Below are 15,592 nucleotides of genomic sequence, written 5' to 3' on the forward strand. Positions count from 1 at the left end.
ATATAAAGCGACAACTGATATTCATATGCATTTTATAATCTGCCATACCGTACTCATTGATTTACATTACAATGGGCACAGAAATGTTATCCACTGAAGCTAATTGCATGTTTTTCATGCCTCTAAATAAAATTGAGGTGTTTTTTTTTCCATCTTGAGTACACTCAAACGTTCTTTGTGGTGAAAGAAGGTTCTTCAGATTATAAAAAGGTAAGAAAGAGATGTTTCTTTAACGAACCCTTGACAGAAAAATGCACTGTAAAAAGTTTTCACCGGTTTCAACTTAAAAACTTAAGTTTAGCAGCTGCCTTAAAATGTTAAGTTAAATCAACTTAAGTAATTTCAACTCACAAGTTAATTAATTAAATGACTTGTAGTTTTAAGCTGATTTAACTTAAAATTTTAAGGCAGCTGCTGAACTTAGGTTTTTAAGTTGAATCTGGTGAAAACTTTTACAGTGTGGGCTCCATATATATATAAAATCCCTAAATATAATGACCTATGCAAAAGTGTCGTTACTAATTAGGACATATTTTCAACTAGTATTCCCAACAGTTCATGCTACTGTTTACTAAAGCCTAATGCTTTTTACGCAGTTGTTAACTGTAAATGAAAATGCAAACCTTTTTAGGTGGTGGCAAAGTCTTCTTACTTATTTAACTTATTTATTTACAGTTTGCATTACTGAGCTGTCTAAGAGGTAAAACTGATCCCTAATTATAACAACATAAAAAAAAAAAAAAAAAAACATGATAAAATATAGTAACCACAAATTAACCATGGTTTTAGTAAATACGCTTTTACTATAATATAGCTAATTTTCGGGGCATATGCATGTACTAATTCGAACATAATTTCAATTTCCAGCAAACTATGTTGTTGTTTACTATAAGACAGCCCATGCGCGCGCGCCCCACCCACGAGCTTCAGCGGGCTATTTAAAGAGTGTAGACATCAGCAGCAGAGAGACACTATCAGTGCAACATTACAGGTCATGCTGGATTTATCTCTGGATTGGATTATAAAACACATTCAGTGCATTTAAAACCAACTCAACTTTATGATACAATCAAACGAAGTAAACAAGACTTTGTTAAAGTTGACGTCAGCTGAGGACTTACTCTTATTTTATTCACTATTTTTAAGATTAAAAAATTAAATATGATTCCAGTGCAGCTGATCTCAGCTTTGCTGGTGGCGTGTGGCTGTAGCGTGCTCGCGGACGCAATGCAAGTAAACTTCACTCTGCATAATGACATTCAGTCCAGCTTCATCCAGCGGCGGCTGAAGAGCCAGGAGCGCAAGGAGATGCAGCGGGAGATCCTCTCCATCCTCGGGCTGCCGCACCGGCCCCGTCCGCTCCTGCACGAGAGACACACCGCAGCTCCCATGTACATGCTTGATCTGTATAACGCCATCCTGGAGGACGGAAATCAGCCGAGCGGGTTCGTGTACTCTTATAAACCGGTGTACACGACCCCGGGACCCCCGATAGTGACCCAACAGGACAGTCGCTTTCTCAATGATGCCGACATGGTGATGAGCTTTGTCAATCTGGGTGAGTCTTATCATATACAGTGTTTAAAATATAATTTAACAATCCTAAAGGATTGTCGATGGATTGTTAATGGGATTTCGTGATTTGGTACCAAACATCTCAAATATCAGATCAGTTATCAGATTGTAATTTGATGCAATTTAATCTTGGTGGATTTTATCATTCACTGCTCTTATCATAAACCATTTTGGCTGTGTTGGATTCTTGAGAATTATGACTTGTTGGTGATGACAAACAATCTTTTTTTTGGGGGGACAAACAATTTCACTTTTGATTTGTCCTCTGGGATTATTTTGTTCCAAAACAATTGCATTTTATATACTCAACTATATTTAGTTATAAAGAGATTGTGTGTTATTAATTATAAAAAAATAGATATATTTAAGTTGCATTTAAGTAAAAACATGTTAAAAGTTAGTCAACTAATTTAGTTTATTTCATTTTAGCTAAAATAAATTGATTGCAACCACTTACCTTAAAAAATGTAGTAAATTCAATTCATCATTTTTTCCTCAGTAAAATCTGGGACACACTGAAAAAAAATATTAATTGAATTTACAAAATTGTTTAAGGTAAGTGGTTGCAATCAATTCATTTTAGTTGCATTTAAGTAAAAAAAAGTTGAAAGTTAGTCCTTACCTTAAAAAATTTAGTAAATTCAATTAATCATTTTTTCAGTGAAATCTGGGACACACTGAAAAAAATGATTAACTGAATTTACTATTTTTTTTAAGGTAAGTGGTTACAAAAATTTAAATGTAGTTAAAATAAATTGATTGCAACCACTTACCTTAAAAAATTGAGTAAATTCAATTAATCATTTTTTCAGTGAAATCTGAAAAAAATGACTAATTGAATTTACTCAATTTTTTAAGGTAAGTGGTTGCAATCAATTTATTTTAGTTGTATTTCAGTAAAAAATGTTGAAAGTCAGTCAAGTAATTTTGTTTATTTAAATGTAGCTAAAATAAATTGATTGCAACCATTTCATTTATTTATTTCATCAATTTTTTTCAGTGATCTGAAATATTCAATGAATATTTTTTTTTCAGTGAAATCTGGGACACACTGAAAAAAATGATTAATTGAATTTACTAATTTTTTTAAAGTAAGTGGTTGCAATCGATTTATTTTAGTTGCATTTAAGTAAAAAATGTTAAGTTAGTCAACTAATTTTGTTTCTTTAAATCTAGCTAAAATAAATTGATTGCAACCACGTACCTTAAAAAAATTAGTAAATACAATGAATAATTTTTTCAGTAAAATCTGGGACCAATGAAAAAAAAAGATTAATTGAATTTACTCATTTTTTAAAGTAAGTGGTTGCAATCAATTTATTTTAGTTGCATTTAAGTAAAAATGTTGAAAGTTAGTCAACTAATTTTGTTTATTTAAATGTAGCTCAAATAAATTTATTGCAACCACTTACCTTAAAAATTGAGTAAATTCAATGAATCATTTTTTTTCAGTGAAATCTGGGACACACTGAAAAAAATGATTAATTGAATTTACTCATTTTTTAAAGTAAGTGGTTGCAATCGATTTATTTTATTTGCATTTAAGTAAAAAAATGTTGAAAGTTAGTCAACTAATTTTGTTTATTTAAATGTAGCTCAAATAAATTTATTGCAACCACTTACCTTAAAAATTGAGTAAATTCAATGAATCATTTTTTTTTTCAGTGAAATCTGGGACACACTGAAAAAAATGATTAATTGAATTTACTCATTTTTTAAAGTAAGTGGTTGCAATCAATTTATTTTAGTTGCATTTAAGTAAAAAAATGTTAAAAGTTAGTCAGCTAATTTAGTTTATATAATTTTAGCTAAAATAAATTGATTGCAACCACTTACCTTAAAAAATTGAGTAAATTCAATTCACAATTTTTTCTTCAGTAAAATCTGGGACACACTGAAAAAAAAAGATTAATTGAATTTACGTTGCATTTAAGTAAAAAAAGTTGAAAGTTAGTCAACTAATTTTGTTTATTTAAATGTAGCTAAAATAAATTGATTGCAACCACTTACCTTAAAACACTGAGTAAATTCAATGAATAATTTTTTTTCAGTGAAATCTGAAATATTCAATGAATATTTTTTTTCAGTGAAATCTGGGACACACTGAAAAAAATGCTTAATTGAATTTACTCATTTTTTTAAAGTAAGTGGTTGCAATCGATTTATTTTAGTTGCATTTAAGTAAAAAATGTTAAGTTAGTCAACTAATTTTGTTTATTTAAATGTAGCTCAAATAAATTGATTGCAACCACTTACCTTAAAAATTGAGTAAATTCAATGAATCATTTTTTTCAGTGAAATCTGGGACACACTGAAAAAAATGATTAATTGAATTTACTCATTTTTTAAGGTAAGTTGTTGCAATCAATTCATTTTAGTTGCATTTAAGTAAAAAATGTTAAAAGTTAGTCAGCTAATTAAGTTCATTTAATTTTAGCTAAAATAAATTGATTGCAACCACTTACCTTAAAAAATTTAGTAAATTCAATTCACAATTTTTTCCTCAGTAAAATCTGGGACACACTGAAAAAAAAGATTAATTGAATTTACATTGCATTTAAGTAAAAAAAGTTGAAAGTTAGTCAACTAATTTTGTTTATTTAAATGTAGCTAAAATAAATTGATTGCAACCATTTACCTTACAAATTGAGTAAATTCAATGAATAATTTTTTCTTCAGTGAAATTTGGGACACTGAAAAAAATGATAAATTAAATTTACTAAAATTTTTAAGGTAAGTGGTTGCAATCAATTTATTTTAGCTGCATTTACGTAAAAAATGTTGAAAGTTAGTCAGCTAATTTTGTTTATTTAAATGTAGCTAAAATAAATTGATTGCAACCACTTACCTTAAATTGAGTAAATTTAATTAATTTTTTTTCCAGTGAAATCTGGGACACATTGAAAAAAGTGATTAATTGAATTTACTAAATTTTTAAGGTAAGTGGTTGCAATCAATTTATTTTTGCTGCATTTAAGTAAACAAGAATGTTGAAAGTTAGTCAACTAATTTTATTTAAATATAGCTAAAATAAATTGATTGCAACCACTTACCTTAAACAATTGCGTAAATTCATTGAATATTTTTTTCTTCAGTGAAATCTGGGACACACTGAAAAAAATGATTAATTGAATTTACTCATTTATTTTAGTTGCATTTAAGTAAAAAAGTTGAAAGTTATTCAACTAATTTTGTTTATTTAAATGTAGCTAAAATAAATTGACTGCCACCACTTACCTTAAAAATTGAGTAAATTCAATTAATCATTTTTTTCAGTGAAATCTGAGACACACTGAAAAAATGATTAATTGAATTTACTCTTTTTTTTAAAGTAAGTGGTTGCAATAAATTTATTTTAGTTGCATTTAAGTAACAAATGTTAAGTTAGTCAATTAATTTTGTTTATTTAAATGTAGCTAAAATAAATTGACTGCCACCACTTACCTTAAAAATTGAGTAAATTCAATTAATCATTTTTTTCAGCGAAATCTGAGACAGCTCTCCGTCAGTCATTTTACACAAATAATGCACATTTTATGTAATTTCAGAGATTAAGATATTTTTTTAAAATACATTTTTCTAAAATTGACTTGTTTAACACAGTTCAGTGGCCTAACAGCAGCAGCCACCTATCCAATTTCAACAGAATCCCCTCAAAGCTCTAAGACATGGGGTTTAATGGGGCTTTGTTTCGCATGACTAGGATTTAGGGAGGCATTTTTGAGGAGTGCTGAGGGCAGTAGACATGGAGGGTCACATACATCATCCAAACACTCTTGCTTTCAAGACTAGACCTTTTAGTGTGTGTTAAGTGTGTGTATGTGTGTGGTCGAAAGAGATGCAGAATATTTGAAAGATGTGGCATTGCATGCTGACATGTGGACGTGAATGCAGTTGTGTAAAACTAATGATGCATTGCAAATGTGTTTGCAAGTGTGTATTTATTAAGTTTAGATGGGCTTGATCTGGTCAGTGACTTCTTGGACCATTTCTTAAACCAAATTTGTGGTTCTATCTATGAATTAATTCATCTATCTATCAGTCAGTAGACTCTAGTAGCTGTCAAGCAACCGCCTCCAACAGGAAGACATGCATCCCTTCTAACCTCAAATATCTCTTCAAACTACTACAGGTTTAAATAACCTTCAAACTGTTCAAGTATCAAACTACACAATGTTTATATGACCTTTAAACTGTTTTAAACTTCCAGGCAAAGCTTTCTTAGGCCATCTAAAATTGGTCTTGACAAACTTTTTCCTTCTCTTGTTGTGGTCTAAAAAGGCCCATATGACCTTCAGGTTTTGACTTTCAGGCTTTTCTGTCTTTGCTTTCAAAATTTTTAACAATGCTTTGTCATACTAACATCAAAGTTAGCCACTTTTCTAGTTTTAATTTGCAAAGAGGTTGTGGTTTTCCATCAACCTGGCTGTGACCTCATAGAGCAGCTTGTGGTAAAAATGACTCTCATTTTCCATGATTATGTTTCACATGGAAGTTAAACACAGACACTGATGCTCCTACTAATGAAACTGTAGAAATCCACCACAGCCTTTCTTATCGGAATCATTTGCGAGATGTTTGGCCTTGAACGTGAGTTTTAACTAATAAGCTGCACTTAATCAGTTTACATTTAATATAAACTAAACACAAAATGAATAGTGATTGATTATTTGAATTTATAATCAAAATTCTCCCCAACTCTAAACTCAGTGTAGTAGCGTGCAAAACAAGCAGTGTACAAAAATCCACCGGTTTATGTTCATAAGCTGATTTTGAAGAAAATAAGCAGGTCTTTCCTTAGATTTCCAGCTTTGGCACTAAAAGCCGATTATACCTCCAATTAGTTTTCCAGGCCTTTCAGAAAACACACTCGTCATTGTCTGATGTTTAGCATTCAGCGAAGAATGGAGACAGTAGAAAGTCTGTTGGTGACCTCTAAAGTCAAATTTTTTATTATAATAATACTTTTTTTTTTATCTTTGATTCTGCTTTTCTATACAAATTTTGATAAATGCAATTAAGGCTGAGTGATTTATTTGCCATAAAATACATTTGATTAAAACTCTTAACTGATTGATAGGCCTTACCCCACAGCGTTAAAGGCTCACACTTGCATTCGGGAGTGTAACGATTGTTTTTACTCAACAGAGATTATAGCAATTAAAACTTTTGTTCTGCTAAGTGTATTGGCCCTATTTCCCATTCGCACATCAACAGCTAAATGTTAAAACACAGCACATGGTGCGGCGTGCATATCTGCTCTTAGCATCATATGGCCTTTCACATAAACACACCAAACCTTACAAGCAATTATTGCCTTCATAAAATACCCGTGTTTTCCTTTCCACTGTTTAATTGCGGTCAAACAAATGACTCGCTATTTTGAGTATGTGCATGCCTCAGAGTTCTTTCTCTCCAAGTGCTTCCCCTATAACCATGCACTCGTAAGATAGCGAGAATTTGGAAAAGATTCAAATGCATCCCTAGGACTTGATGTCATGAACTTACTGACAGGATGTGCATCACTTGAAAACCTTGGAGGGGTGATACTTGAGGATGACAGATTGGTTAGGGTTGTAAAAGCTGCATGCAACTCGAGAAAATGTTCTGCACATGCCACCATCAGATTGGAAATTCTGAGTATCGGCTCAGCTGGGTTTGGACTGGGTGGATACAACACAGGGGTTAAGTCCGTGTTAGCCAAGACTTTATAATGATTTTGTTTCCTTCTGCACTCACTGAGCCACTTTTTGTTAGGCTTTCTAGCTGTTTATGCATGTGGATTAACACAGATTCAGATGCCAACTGCCTAAATTATTCTGAAATAGTGCCGTTAAAGCTGCTTGAGAAGCATCCACAGCCCAACATATGCTGGTCTTTTCAACAGGATAGGTTCAACCTTCTCCCAGATGTGGTCAACCATGTCTGGAGTATCTGGGACAAGCCAGATGCTACTCAAGACCTCTTCCTTATCCGGAATTAGATTATTTTACCACAGTTAACAGGTCTCTCAGGTTAGCGTTGCGAGGAGTCGCCAATTTACCATCTGAACGCGCATGTGTATCCATTACGTATATGTATATGCGGGGCACCGTTGGTTTCCGGGCCAGGCCTTTAACAGAGCTTTTCTTGTGGTTGGCACATGTGTGTGATTGAAGTCTATGGTGGGTGGGTGCAGGGCCTGTGGTTTCTCCCCCAGCTTCGGTCCCCAGGGGTACCCAGCGCCCAGATCAATCACGGGCTTATGGAAGCAAACATTTCTTTTTTGGACACAGTGATGTGGGTGAGGCAATCAAGCGTAAGCGCTCAGTGTGACTCCACAGCGTTTCTGACGGAATGAAGTCTGGTACAGTGACTTATGCTGTGGTGTCAGTGTGTGCTCATTGGTTGGCAGCGGCACAGTGAAGTCAAACAAGACAAAAGAAAAACTCGTCCTTCGCATTCAGAACCAAATTTAGATTCATTTTTTTTTAACTCATATGTGTCTCACAATCAGGAAATGTTACATCCTAAGACTAAAAAACATTGTATACAAGTGTGCAAGCACAGATTCTGAGGTATAACAGAAATTTTCCATCTAAGATTACAATTAGTATGAGCTCATGAAGAAATTAGCTTGGTTAGATTGTAATTGTAATCTGTTACTGATTCCAAATTACATGACAAAATTTTTAGTCAGTAACATAAGCCATTACATTAGACATTTTAGGTAATATAATCAGACTACTTTTAGATTACTTTTTTGACCTAACTTGTTTATCACATTGATTTAAACAGGATAATCTTGTGCCGTGATGATAAAAAAATACATTTCTTTCATTGTAATTAACAACATTAAGTGTATTCAACATTACAGTGCCTTGCAAAAGTATTCATACCCCTTCATTTTTTTCACATTTTGTTTTGTTGCAGCATTATGTTAAACTGCTTTAAATAAGTTTTTCCCCACATCAATTTACACTCCATACACCATAATAATGACAAAGCAAAAACCAGATTTGCAATTTTTACAAATGTATTAAAAATAAAACACTGAAATAAGTAGATTGCATAAGTATTCATACCCTTAACTCAGTACATAGTTGAAGCACCTTTACAGCCTCAAGTCTTTTTGGGTCTGATGTGACAAACTTTGCACATCTGCATTTGGCAATTATCTGCCATTCTTTGCCTCACCTTTTCACCTCTCAGGCTCAGCTTGGATGGGGGCTGGCAGACATTTTCTAGAGTCCTAGTTGTTCCAATCGTCTTCCATTATGGAGAATGCTTCTGTCAACCTTCAATGCAGCAGATTTGTTTCTGAACTCTTCCCTAGATCATTGCCTTAACGCAAGTCTGTCACTGAGCTCTACAGGCAGTTATCTTGGTTTTTGCTCTGATATGCATTTTCAGCTGTTAGACCTTTTCTGAGAGGTGTGTGCCTTTCTAAATCAGACTCATTCAAATTAATTTGCCACAGTTTAACTCCACTCGAAGTGTAGTAACATCTAGAAGCAATATGAAGCTAAAAATGAATTAAAGTAAATATATTAGGTGAAAGAGGTCAGATGACAAAAATGTGTCTACAAATAAGAAATAAAGAGAGTTTGTGCATTTTAATGAGCTTGACAGACAAAAGACTTTTAGTGATATAGTAGTCAACATTTGAAGTGGATTCAAGTGAAAAAGTTCAGCAAAGTTGTCCTAAGACAAGAACGAAAGGTTAACTTTAATGAAAGGTTTTGATCAACTTCAAATGTTGGCTACTGTACATAACAGTACATGGTTAAATAATCTACTGAGTGATAATTCAAATAAAAATGAATGTGTTCATCAGTAGTTGATGCAATTTTTGTAAATCCACTGGTCAAATGCTGTGTCGCCACCTGACTAATGACTAGTCTATGCGCGAATGTCCACAAAACTGGACTTTCTGAGCGTATATACGCAGTAGACTATTTTAAAAAAGGAAAATTTAAAAGAAAAAAAAGAGTGACTTCTGAAAAGTTAAAAATGTGACTTACTCGAATTACAAGTTTAGTTTTTGGAATCTGATTACGCAATCCAGATGTGAAGCTTCTCTAAAAAGGCAAACTTCAAAATATTAGAAGGCTTTTATTTAACTGGCTGGGTTAATAATAGAAAACATTTCAAATTTCCCTTTTTTCTGTAGTGAATCCAGATGAAGATCTCCGTCTCTATCAGCAGCACCGTAGAGAGTTACGCTTCGACCTGTCCCGCATACCGTCGGGAGAAACCGTGACCGCGGCGGAGCTCCGTATCTACAAGGACTTTGTACACGAGCGCTATGAAAATGAAACTTTCCGTGTCAATGTGTTCCAGGTGCTCCGACAGCAGCCCAAAAGGTATGTCATTATAAGATGCATTAGAAAAAAAATAAAGTATTTATTTGGCCACTCAGTCCTTGACATCACACAGAACATTTCTCGTTCAATTGTGCATGTGGTACACTCCTAAAAATAAAGGTGCTTCACGATGCCATAGAAGAACCCTTTTTGTCTAAATGGTTCCATAAAGAACCTTTAACATCTGAAGAACCTTTCTGCTTCACAAAAGGTTCTTTGTGGCTAAAGAAGGTTCTTCAGATTATAAAAAAGCAAGAAAGAGATGGTTCTTTAAAGAACCTTTGACTGAATGGTTCCATGTGGAAGCAAAAATGGTTCTTGTATGGCATCACCTTTTAAAACACCTTTATTTTTAAGAGTTTTAAGAGTCAGTGGAAAATAACAAGTCTTACTCTAAAATCTAAGATTATGCAAGTAAAATGGGCATGGTTTTTCACATTGACTTTACATCCAGTTTATTTGGATGTGCATCTGTTTGCCTTTGGCAATTAATGGTTTGGTTATTTATTGTGCCCGTCAAGGATATAATTTTTCAGATATGTAAAAGCTAATTCACGACTTTGGTATGTTCAAGTTGGTTGGCTTTTTAACAGAGTAGTATGCAAAGGCCTGCAGGCATAATAAAAAAACGCAGTGAAATGTCTGAAATGAAACATATGCCACCACCCACACTTTTTTAAGCCTAAATGTGGGAGAGATGAACCTACACACACACACACACTGATTTGTCTGCCCAACGGTACTTGTCTAGTGCCAGGGCTCCCACAGAATTCCTCAACCTGATTTACGGTGTGGCCGCTAACAAGCAGTGAGAGCAGCCGCCATTACAAAACCATTACTGTCAATTATTGAGATGCAAAGTCCTCAGTGGAAGGGAGGTTCTCCGCCTCAGACATCTGGAGAAACACCCCACTCCTCCACCCAAAATGATTTCCCCTTAATTCCCTCACTAGATCACACCTCTTTGGAAAGTTTCTGATTGTGTCCATAAAGCAGAGAAGCTACTAAAAGCTAAAAAAGTCCTCCAGGTGAGGCACGCTCAGACAGACTGTCTCTCTCTTCGGTCTCCTTTGCTTGTTCTAAATTACACTAAAGCATTATCATCCACCCCCGATGCACACATTCCCTGTAAAGACCACCCATTGTGAATCATCCTTCCTGCACCTCTCCTATTGTCATGCAGAGACGGTTTGCCCCGTTGATGCACACAGACAGCAAGGCGACTAGACGGGAGGAACATAAAGACCTAGTCTCTTGTTGCCCTCAAGGTCTGAAATCCTACCTGTAAGTCAAGTCATTGTTCTGGAGAGCCATCCAGAAGCCCCGTTTTTCATCACCAGAGGACAATCTGATCTCAAGCATCACTTTTAATAACTTTGACGCCGTCTTGGAAACATGTTGTTGCCTGCGCTGCGTCAGATGTTTGTGATTTTATGGGTCGTATCAGCCAGACCTCAGGTTCTTATCTCACGGAATAGAGCTTTTTTGTGATATCTGTATCTGAGAAGGACAAGTCCTGGCATGATGTGGCATTTTCGCATCTCATTTTTGCAGTTTGTAAACTGCCGAGAAAGCCTCATGAAAAAAACAATATTGTTTATAGTAGGTCAGATTTCAACTGCATTATGTGAATGAGGTGATACATTAAAACTGAACTGAAGGTCTCATTGAGGGATTTTATTTTTTACTGAAATGCAGTGCCCCTGAACCACAAAACCAGTCTTAAGCAACACAGATATATTTGTAGCAATAGCCAAAAATACATTGCATTTTTTTCTTGCTCCATGAAGATATTTTGTAAATTTCCAACCATAAATACATTGCTAATAACTAAATTTGGACAATTTTAAAGGCGATTTCCTCATTATTTTGCTTTTTTTGTATCCTCAGATTCCAGATATTCAAATAGTTGTATCTCTGCCGAATATTGTCCTATCCTAACAAACTATACACTCTTGAAAATAAAGGTGCTTCATGATGCCATAGAATAACTTTTTTTGTCTAAATGGTTCCATAAAGGACCTTAAACCTCAGAAGAACCTTTCTGTTTCACAAAAGGTTCTTTGTGGCAAAAGAAGTTTCTTCAGATTATAAAAAGGTAAGAAAGAAATGGTTCTTTGTGGAATCAGAAATGGTTCTTCTATGGCATCACTGTGAATAACCTTTTAAAGCACCTTTATTTTTAAGAGTGTACATCAATAGAAAGCATATTTATTTAGCTTCCATATGATATATAAATCTCAATTTCAAATTGCCCCTTATGACTGGTTTTGTTGTCCGACACAAAATCCATTTCAATAGGAATCTACGCAATCAGGAATTTCTCTTTAGATCAAAAGATTTTACCACGCAAATTCTTGCAGATTTCCTGCATTGAACAACAGTTTGTTAAAAAAGGTGATTTCTGTGTGAGCTGTGCTTTATACATTGCTGACAATAGACAATGGACCTTTTTTATCTGACCTCACCTATACTATCAATGTGCAGGAAAATATAATGTATTATATTATGACTTACACCAATAAGTCCAGAACATTCCAGCAGCTGCATAGCAACACTCTAGCATTGCATCTTTAGGTTTTTGAATTTTATTTATTAGTTTTTTTTTTTATTGTTTCAGTAATCATATCCACTTTTTGCATTTGTAGTAACAAGCTATTGACCCATGTATGACCTCTTCTGACCCTGTGTAGGGAGCTGTACCTGCTAGACTCTCGAGTGGTATGGGCAGCAGAAGAGGGATGGCTGGTATTTGACCTCACGGTCATCACTAACCACTGGGTTATAAACCCAGGACAGAACATGGGACTGCAGCTCTCTCTGGAAACTGCACATGGTGAGTAACTTCAAGTTTATACTAACAACCAAGGCAAAACAGCCTTTTGAGATAGTTTAAGCAAAAATTAACGTTCGGTTATCATTTACTGACCCTCACCCTCAAACTAAAACAGTGAAAGATTATTCAAATTTTTGGAATGACGTGCTCACAGAATGTTCTGTGTAAGATTCTAACTCATGAAACGGAATATTTATCTTGAAGTCATCATGCAACTCGCTGTCGCCCTCTGCAGGTGAAAGAATAAACCCAAGGAAAGCGGGTCTGGTGGGCAGCAGTGGACCTCAGAATAAGCAGCCATTTATGGTGGCGTTTTTGAAAGCGTCAGGAATCCATTTCCGTAGTGTCCGCTCAGCATCAGGAAACAAACAGAGGGGTCACCACCGCTCTAAAAACCCCAAACCTGGTGTTGCAGCCAGCCAGGCGGCTTTGAAGACAGCTGAGGCCGCAGGTGACACTTTTAACAATTAAATGCTACCTAGTGTTAATTTTCAGGCTTATGCAGTTTTATTTCTAGAAAATATTCCTAAATACCTAGTGCAGTTTATTAACCTACTAATGTGCTACATATGTCTTCTTTCTCGTTTTCTATGCAGAGGGTGCCAGCGTAGACCCCAAACAGGGCTGCAAGAAGCATGAACTCTATGTCAGCTTCAGAGATCTGGGATGGCAGGTACTGTAATCATCTTCCTGTTTCAGACTCCTCTTTCATTGTATGCCTTTATCTCCTCTAAACTTTCTCATCTCTCTTGTGTTTCCAGGATTGGATTATTGCTCCAGAGGGTTACGCTGCGTACTACTGTGAGGGGGAATGTGTGTTCCCCTTGAACTCTTATATGAATGCCACAAACCACGCTATTGTACAAACTCTGGTAAGTCCCACAGTCATTTTCTGCTTTAAAGGAATAGTTAACCCCCTAAAAATGTTCCCATCATTTACTGAGCCACAGCTTATATGGTTGTCTTTCTTTGATGATATTTTAATGTTTTGGCTGTTTGTCCATGCAGTAAAAGTTTAAAAGTTTTGATCAACTCATGTACATAGAGCTCAAACATCACTGGTGGAACATTTGCGAATAATGGCTTTGCTATATGTTATAATGAAATGATGTCAATGAATGTATTTCTGTACTCTTCCTAGGTCCATTTCATAAACCCAGAAACAGTCCCGAAGCCCTGCTGTGCTCCGACTCAGTTACACGGGATCTCCGTTTTGTACTTTGATGACAGTTCCAACGTGATCCTGAAAAAGTACCGCAACATGGTCGTCAGAGCCTGCGGATGCCACTAATCACTATGTCTGTCCTGGATAAAATAAGGGATGCATATACTTTCGAATACCAAGAGCCCAGAGAGAAAAGAGACTCATTACTGGAGCAAAACTGGACTTCTCTGTTAGAGGAGTGCACATCCAAAGCATACATTTTCATTTAAAACTCAAAACTCCTGGAATTGTATGAGGTTGACCACAGCTGAGTCAAGTGTGTGGTGTTCTGGCTTTCATTTCTGCACAGAGAGCCAAGTTTGGAATATCAAAGAGGACATGAGCAGATACAAAGAAAGAACTGGCCTTGGAGATTTAACCAGACTGATCAGGAAAATGCAATGGATTTAAGCACATTGCTTTATAGAGGTTTCATTACAAAAAAATACTCATATGATCTTTGTATGTAGTTCACCGAAGTAATTCCTGGAATGACTAAGCTTATCAAAACTTCTGAGACCACTAATGAAAATGCTCCTATTGTGGATTTTTCTTATTTAATTTCCCCCCGCCACTAAAAACTATAAGCATAACAATGAGTTGAAAGTTGAATGGAAATAAGGCATGAATCAAAGCAGCTTATGTGCGTCAGCTGAAGAATTTAGAATCGTAACTTTTTCATTTGACACCATAATGTGCCTTTGTTTTAAATTCTGGTTATTTCCAGGTTTAAATTAGACGATGAATCACAGAATTTCCTTGTGGTTGCGGACGTTTAGACCCCACTGTATTTCTGCACAAGATGCAAAATAGAAATGGATGTTCGTGAGTCAAAATGAGTCAAAAACATTGGTTTTTAATTTCACTCTTTAAGGACACTCCACAAACCCTTGCACAGATGTTCAGCACTCGATTAAACTGCAGAAAATATGCAACTCAATTTTGCCTTGAATCACTTTGGTTTCATCACACACATGAAAGAACACGTGTTTTCTCTCAGCAGTTATCACTCATTCAGTCAATAAAAAGACATGTGCCTGGATTTGGCCTTTCAGGCGTTTCAGAAGAGTCAAGATCATTGTTCTGTGTTTAATTTATTTTAGTTTGAATATATCAACAGTCACTTTTGACCTCATTTATTAATATTGTATTGAAGTAGCATACTTTAACGCACAGAGGATTAAAAAAATGCTAAATATACGTCAACGTATTCTGACTCAAAATGTGAGCATGCACATTCATTTGTTGACTGTTATAAAGGGATTCATTGTTGTGCAAGATTCTGTCCTCCATTCTTAAAGGAGAAGATAATTTATTCACCCCCTTGTCATCCAAGATGTTCATGTCTTTCTTTCTTCAGTCGTACAGAAAATCGTTTTTTTTTTTAGAGGAAAACATTTCTGTCTATATAGTAGACTTCTATGGAGCCCCCGAGTTAAATGCAACTTTAAAAAAGCTCAAAGCGATCCCAGCCAAGGAAGAAGGGTCTTATCTAGCGAAACGATCTGTTATTTTCTTTAAAAAAAATGACCATTTTTATACTTTTTAACCTCAAATGCTCATCTTGTCTAGCTCTGCTTCAACTCTGTGTATTCAGGTTCAAGACAGTTAGGGTATGTCAAAAAACTCCAA

The 15,592-nt window shown here is 35.1% G+C and overlaps 1 protein-coding gene across 1 annotated transcript; it reads left to right on the plus strand.

Moving 5' to 3' along the window:
• Nucleotides 1-1,018: 1,018 nt before the first annotated feature.
• On the plus strand, nt 1,019-14,992 carry bmp7a (bone morphogenetic protein 7a). Its single transcript, XM_073825644.1, has 7 exons — nt 1,019-1,558; nt 9,728-9,920; nt 12,614-12,756; nt 12,992-13,207; nt 13,353-13,429; nt 13,518-13,628; nt 13,898-14,992. The coding sequence occupies exons 1-7, from the start codon at nt 1,162-1,164 to the stop codon at nt 14,045-14,047; spliced, it is 1,287 nt and encodes a 428-aa protein (XP_073681745.1). The 5' UTR covers nt 1,019-1,161; the 3' UTR covers nt 14,048-14,992.
• Nucleotides 14,993-15,592: the final 600 nt, after the last annotated feature.

This window comes from Garra rufa, chromosome 20, assembly GCF_049309525.1.
Source record: "Garra rufa chromosome 20, GarRuf1.0, whole genome shotgun sequence".
Taxonomy (NCBI): domain Eukaryota; kingdom Metazoa; phylum Chordata; class Actinopteri; order Cypriniformes; family Cyprinidae; genus Garra; species Garra rufa.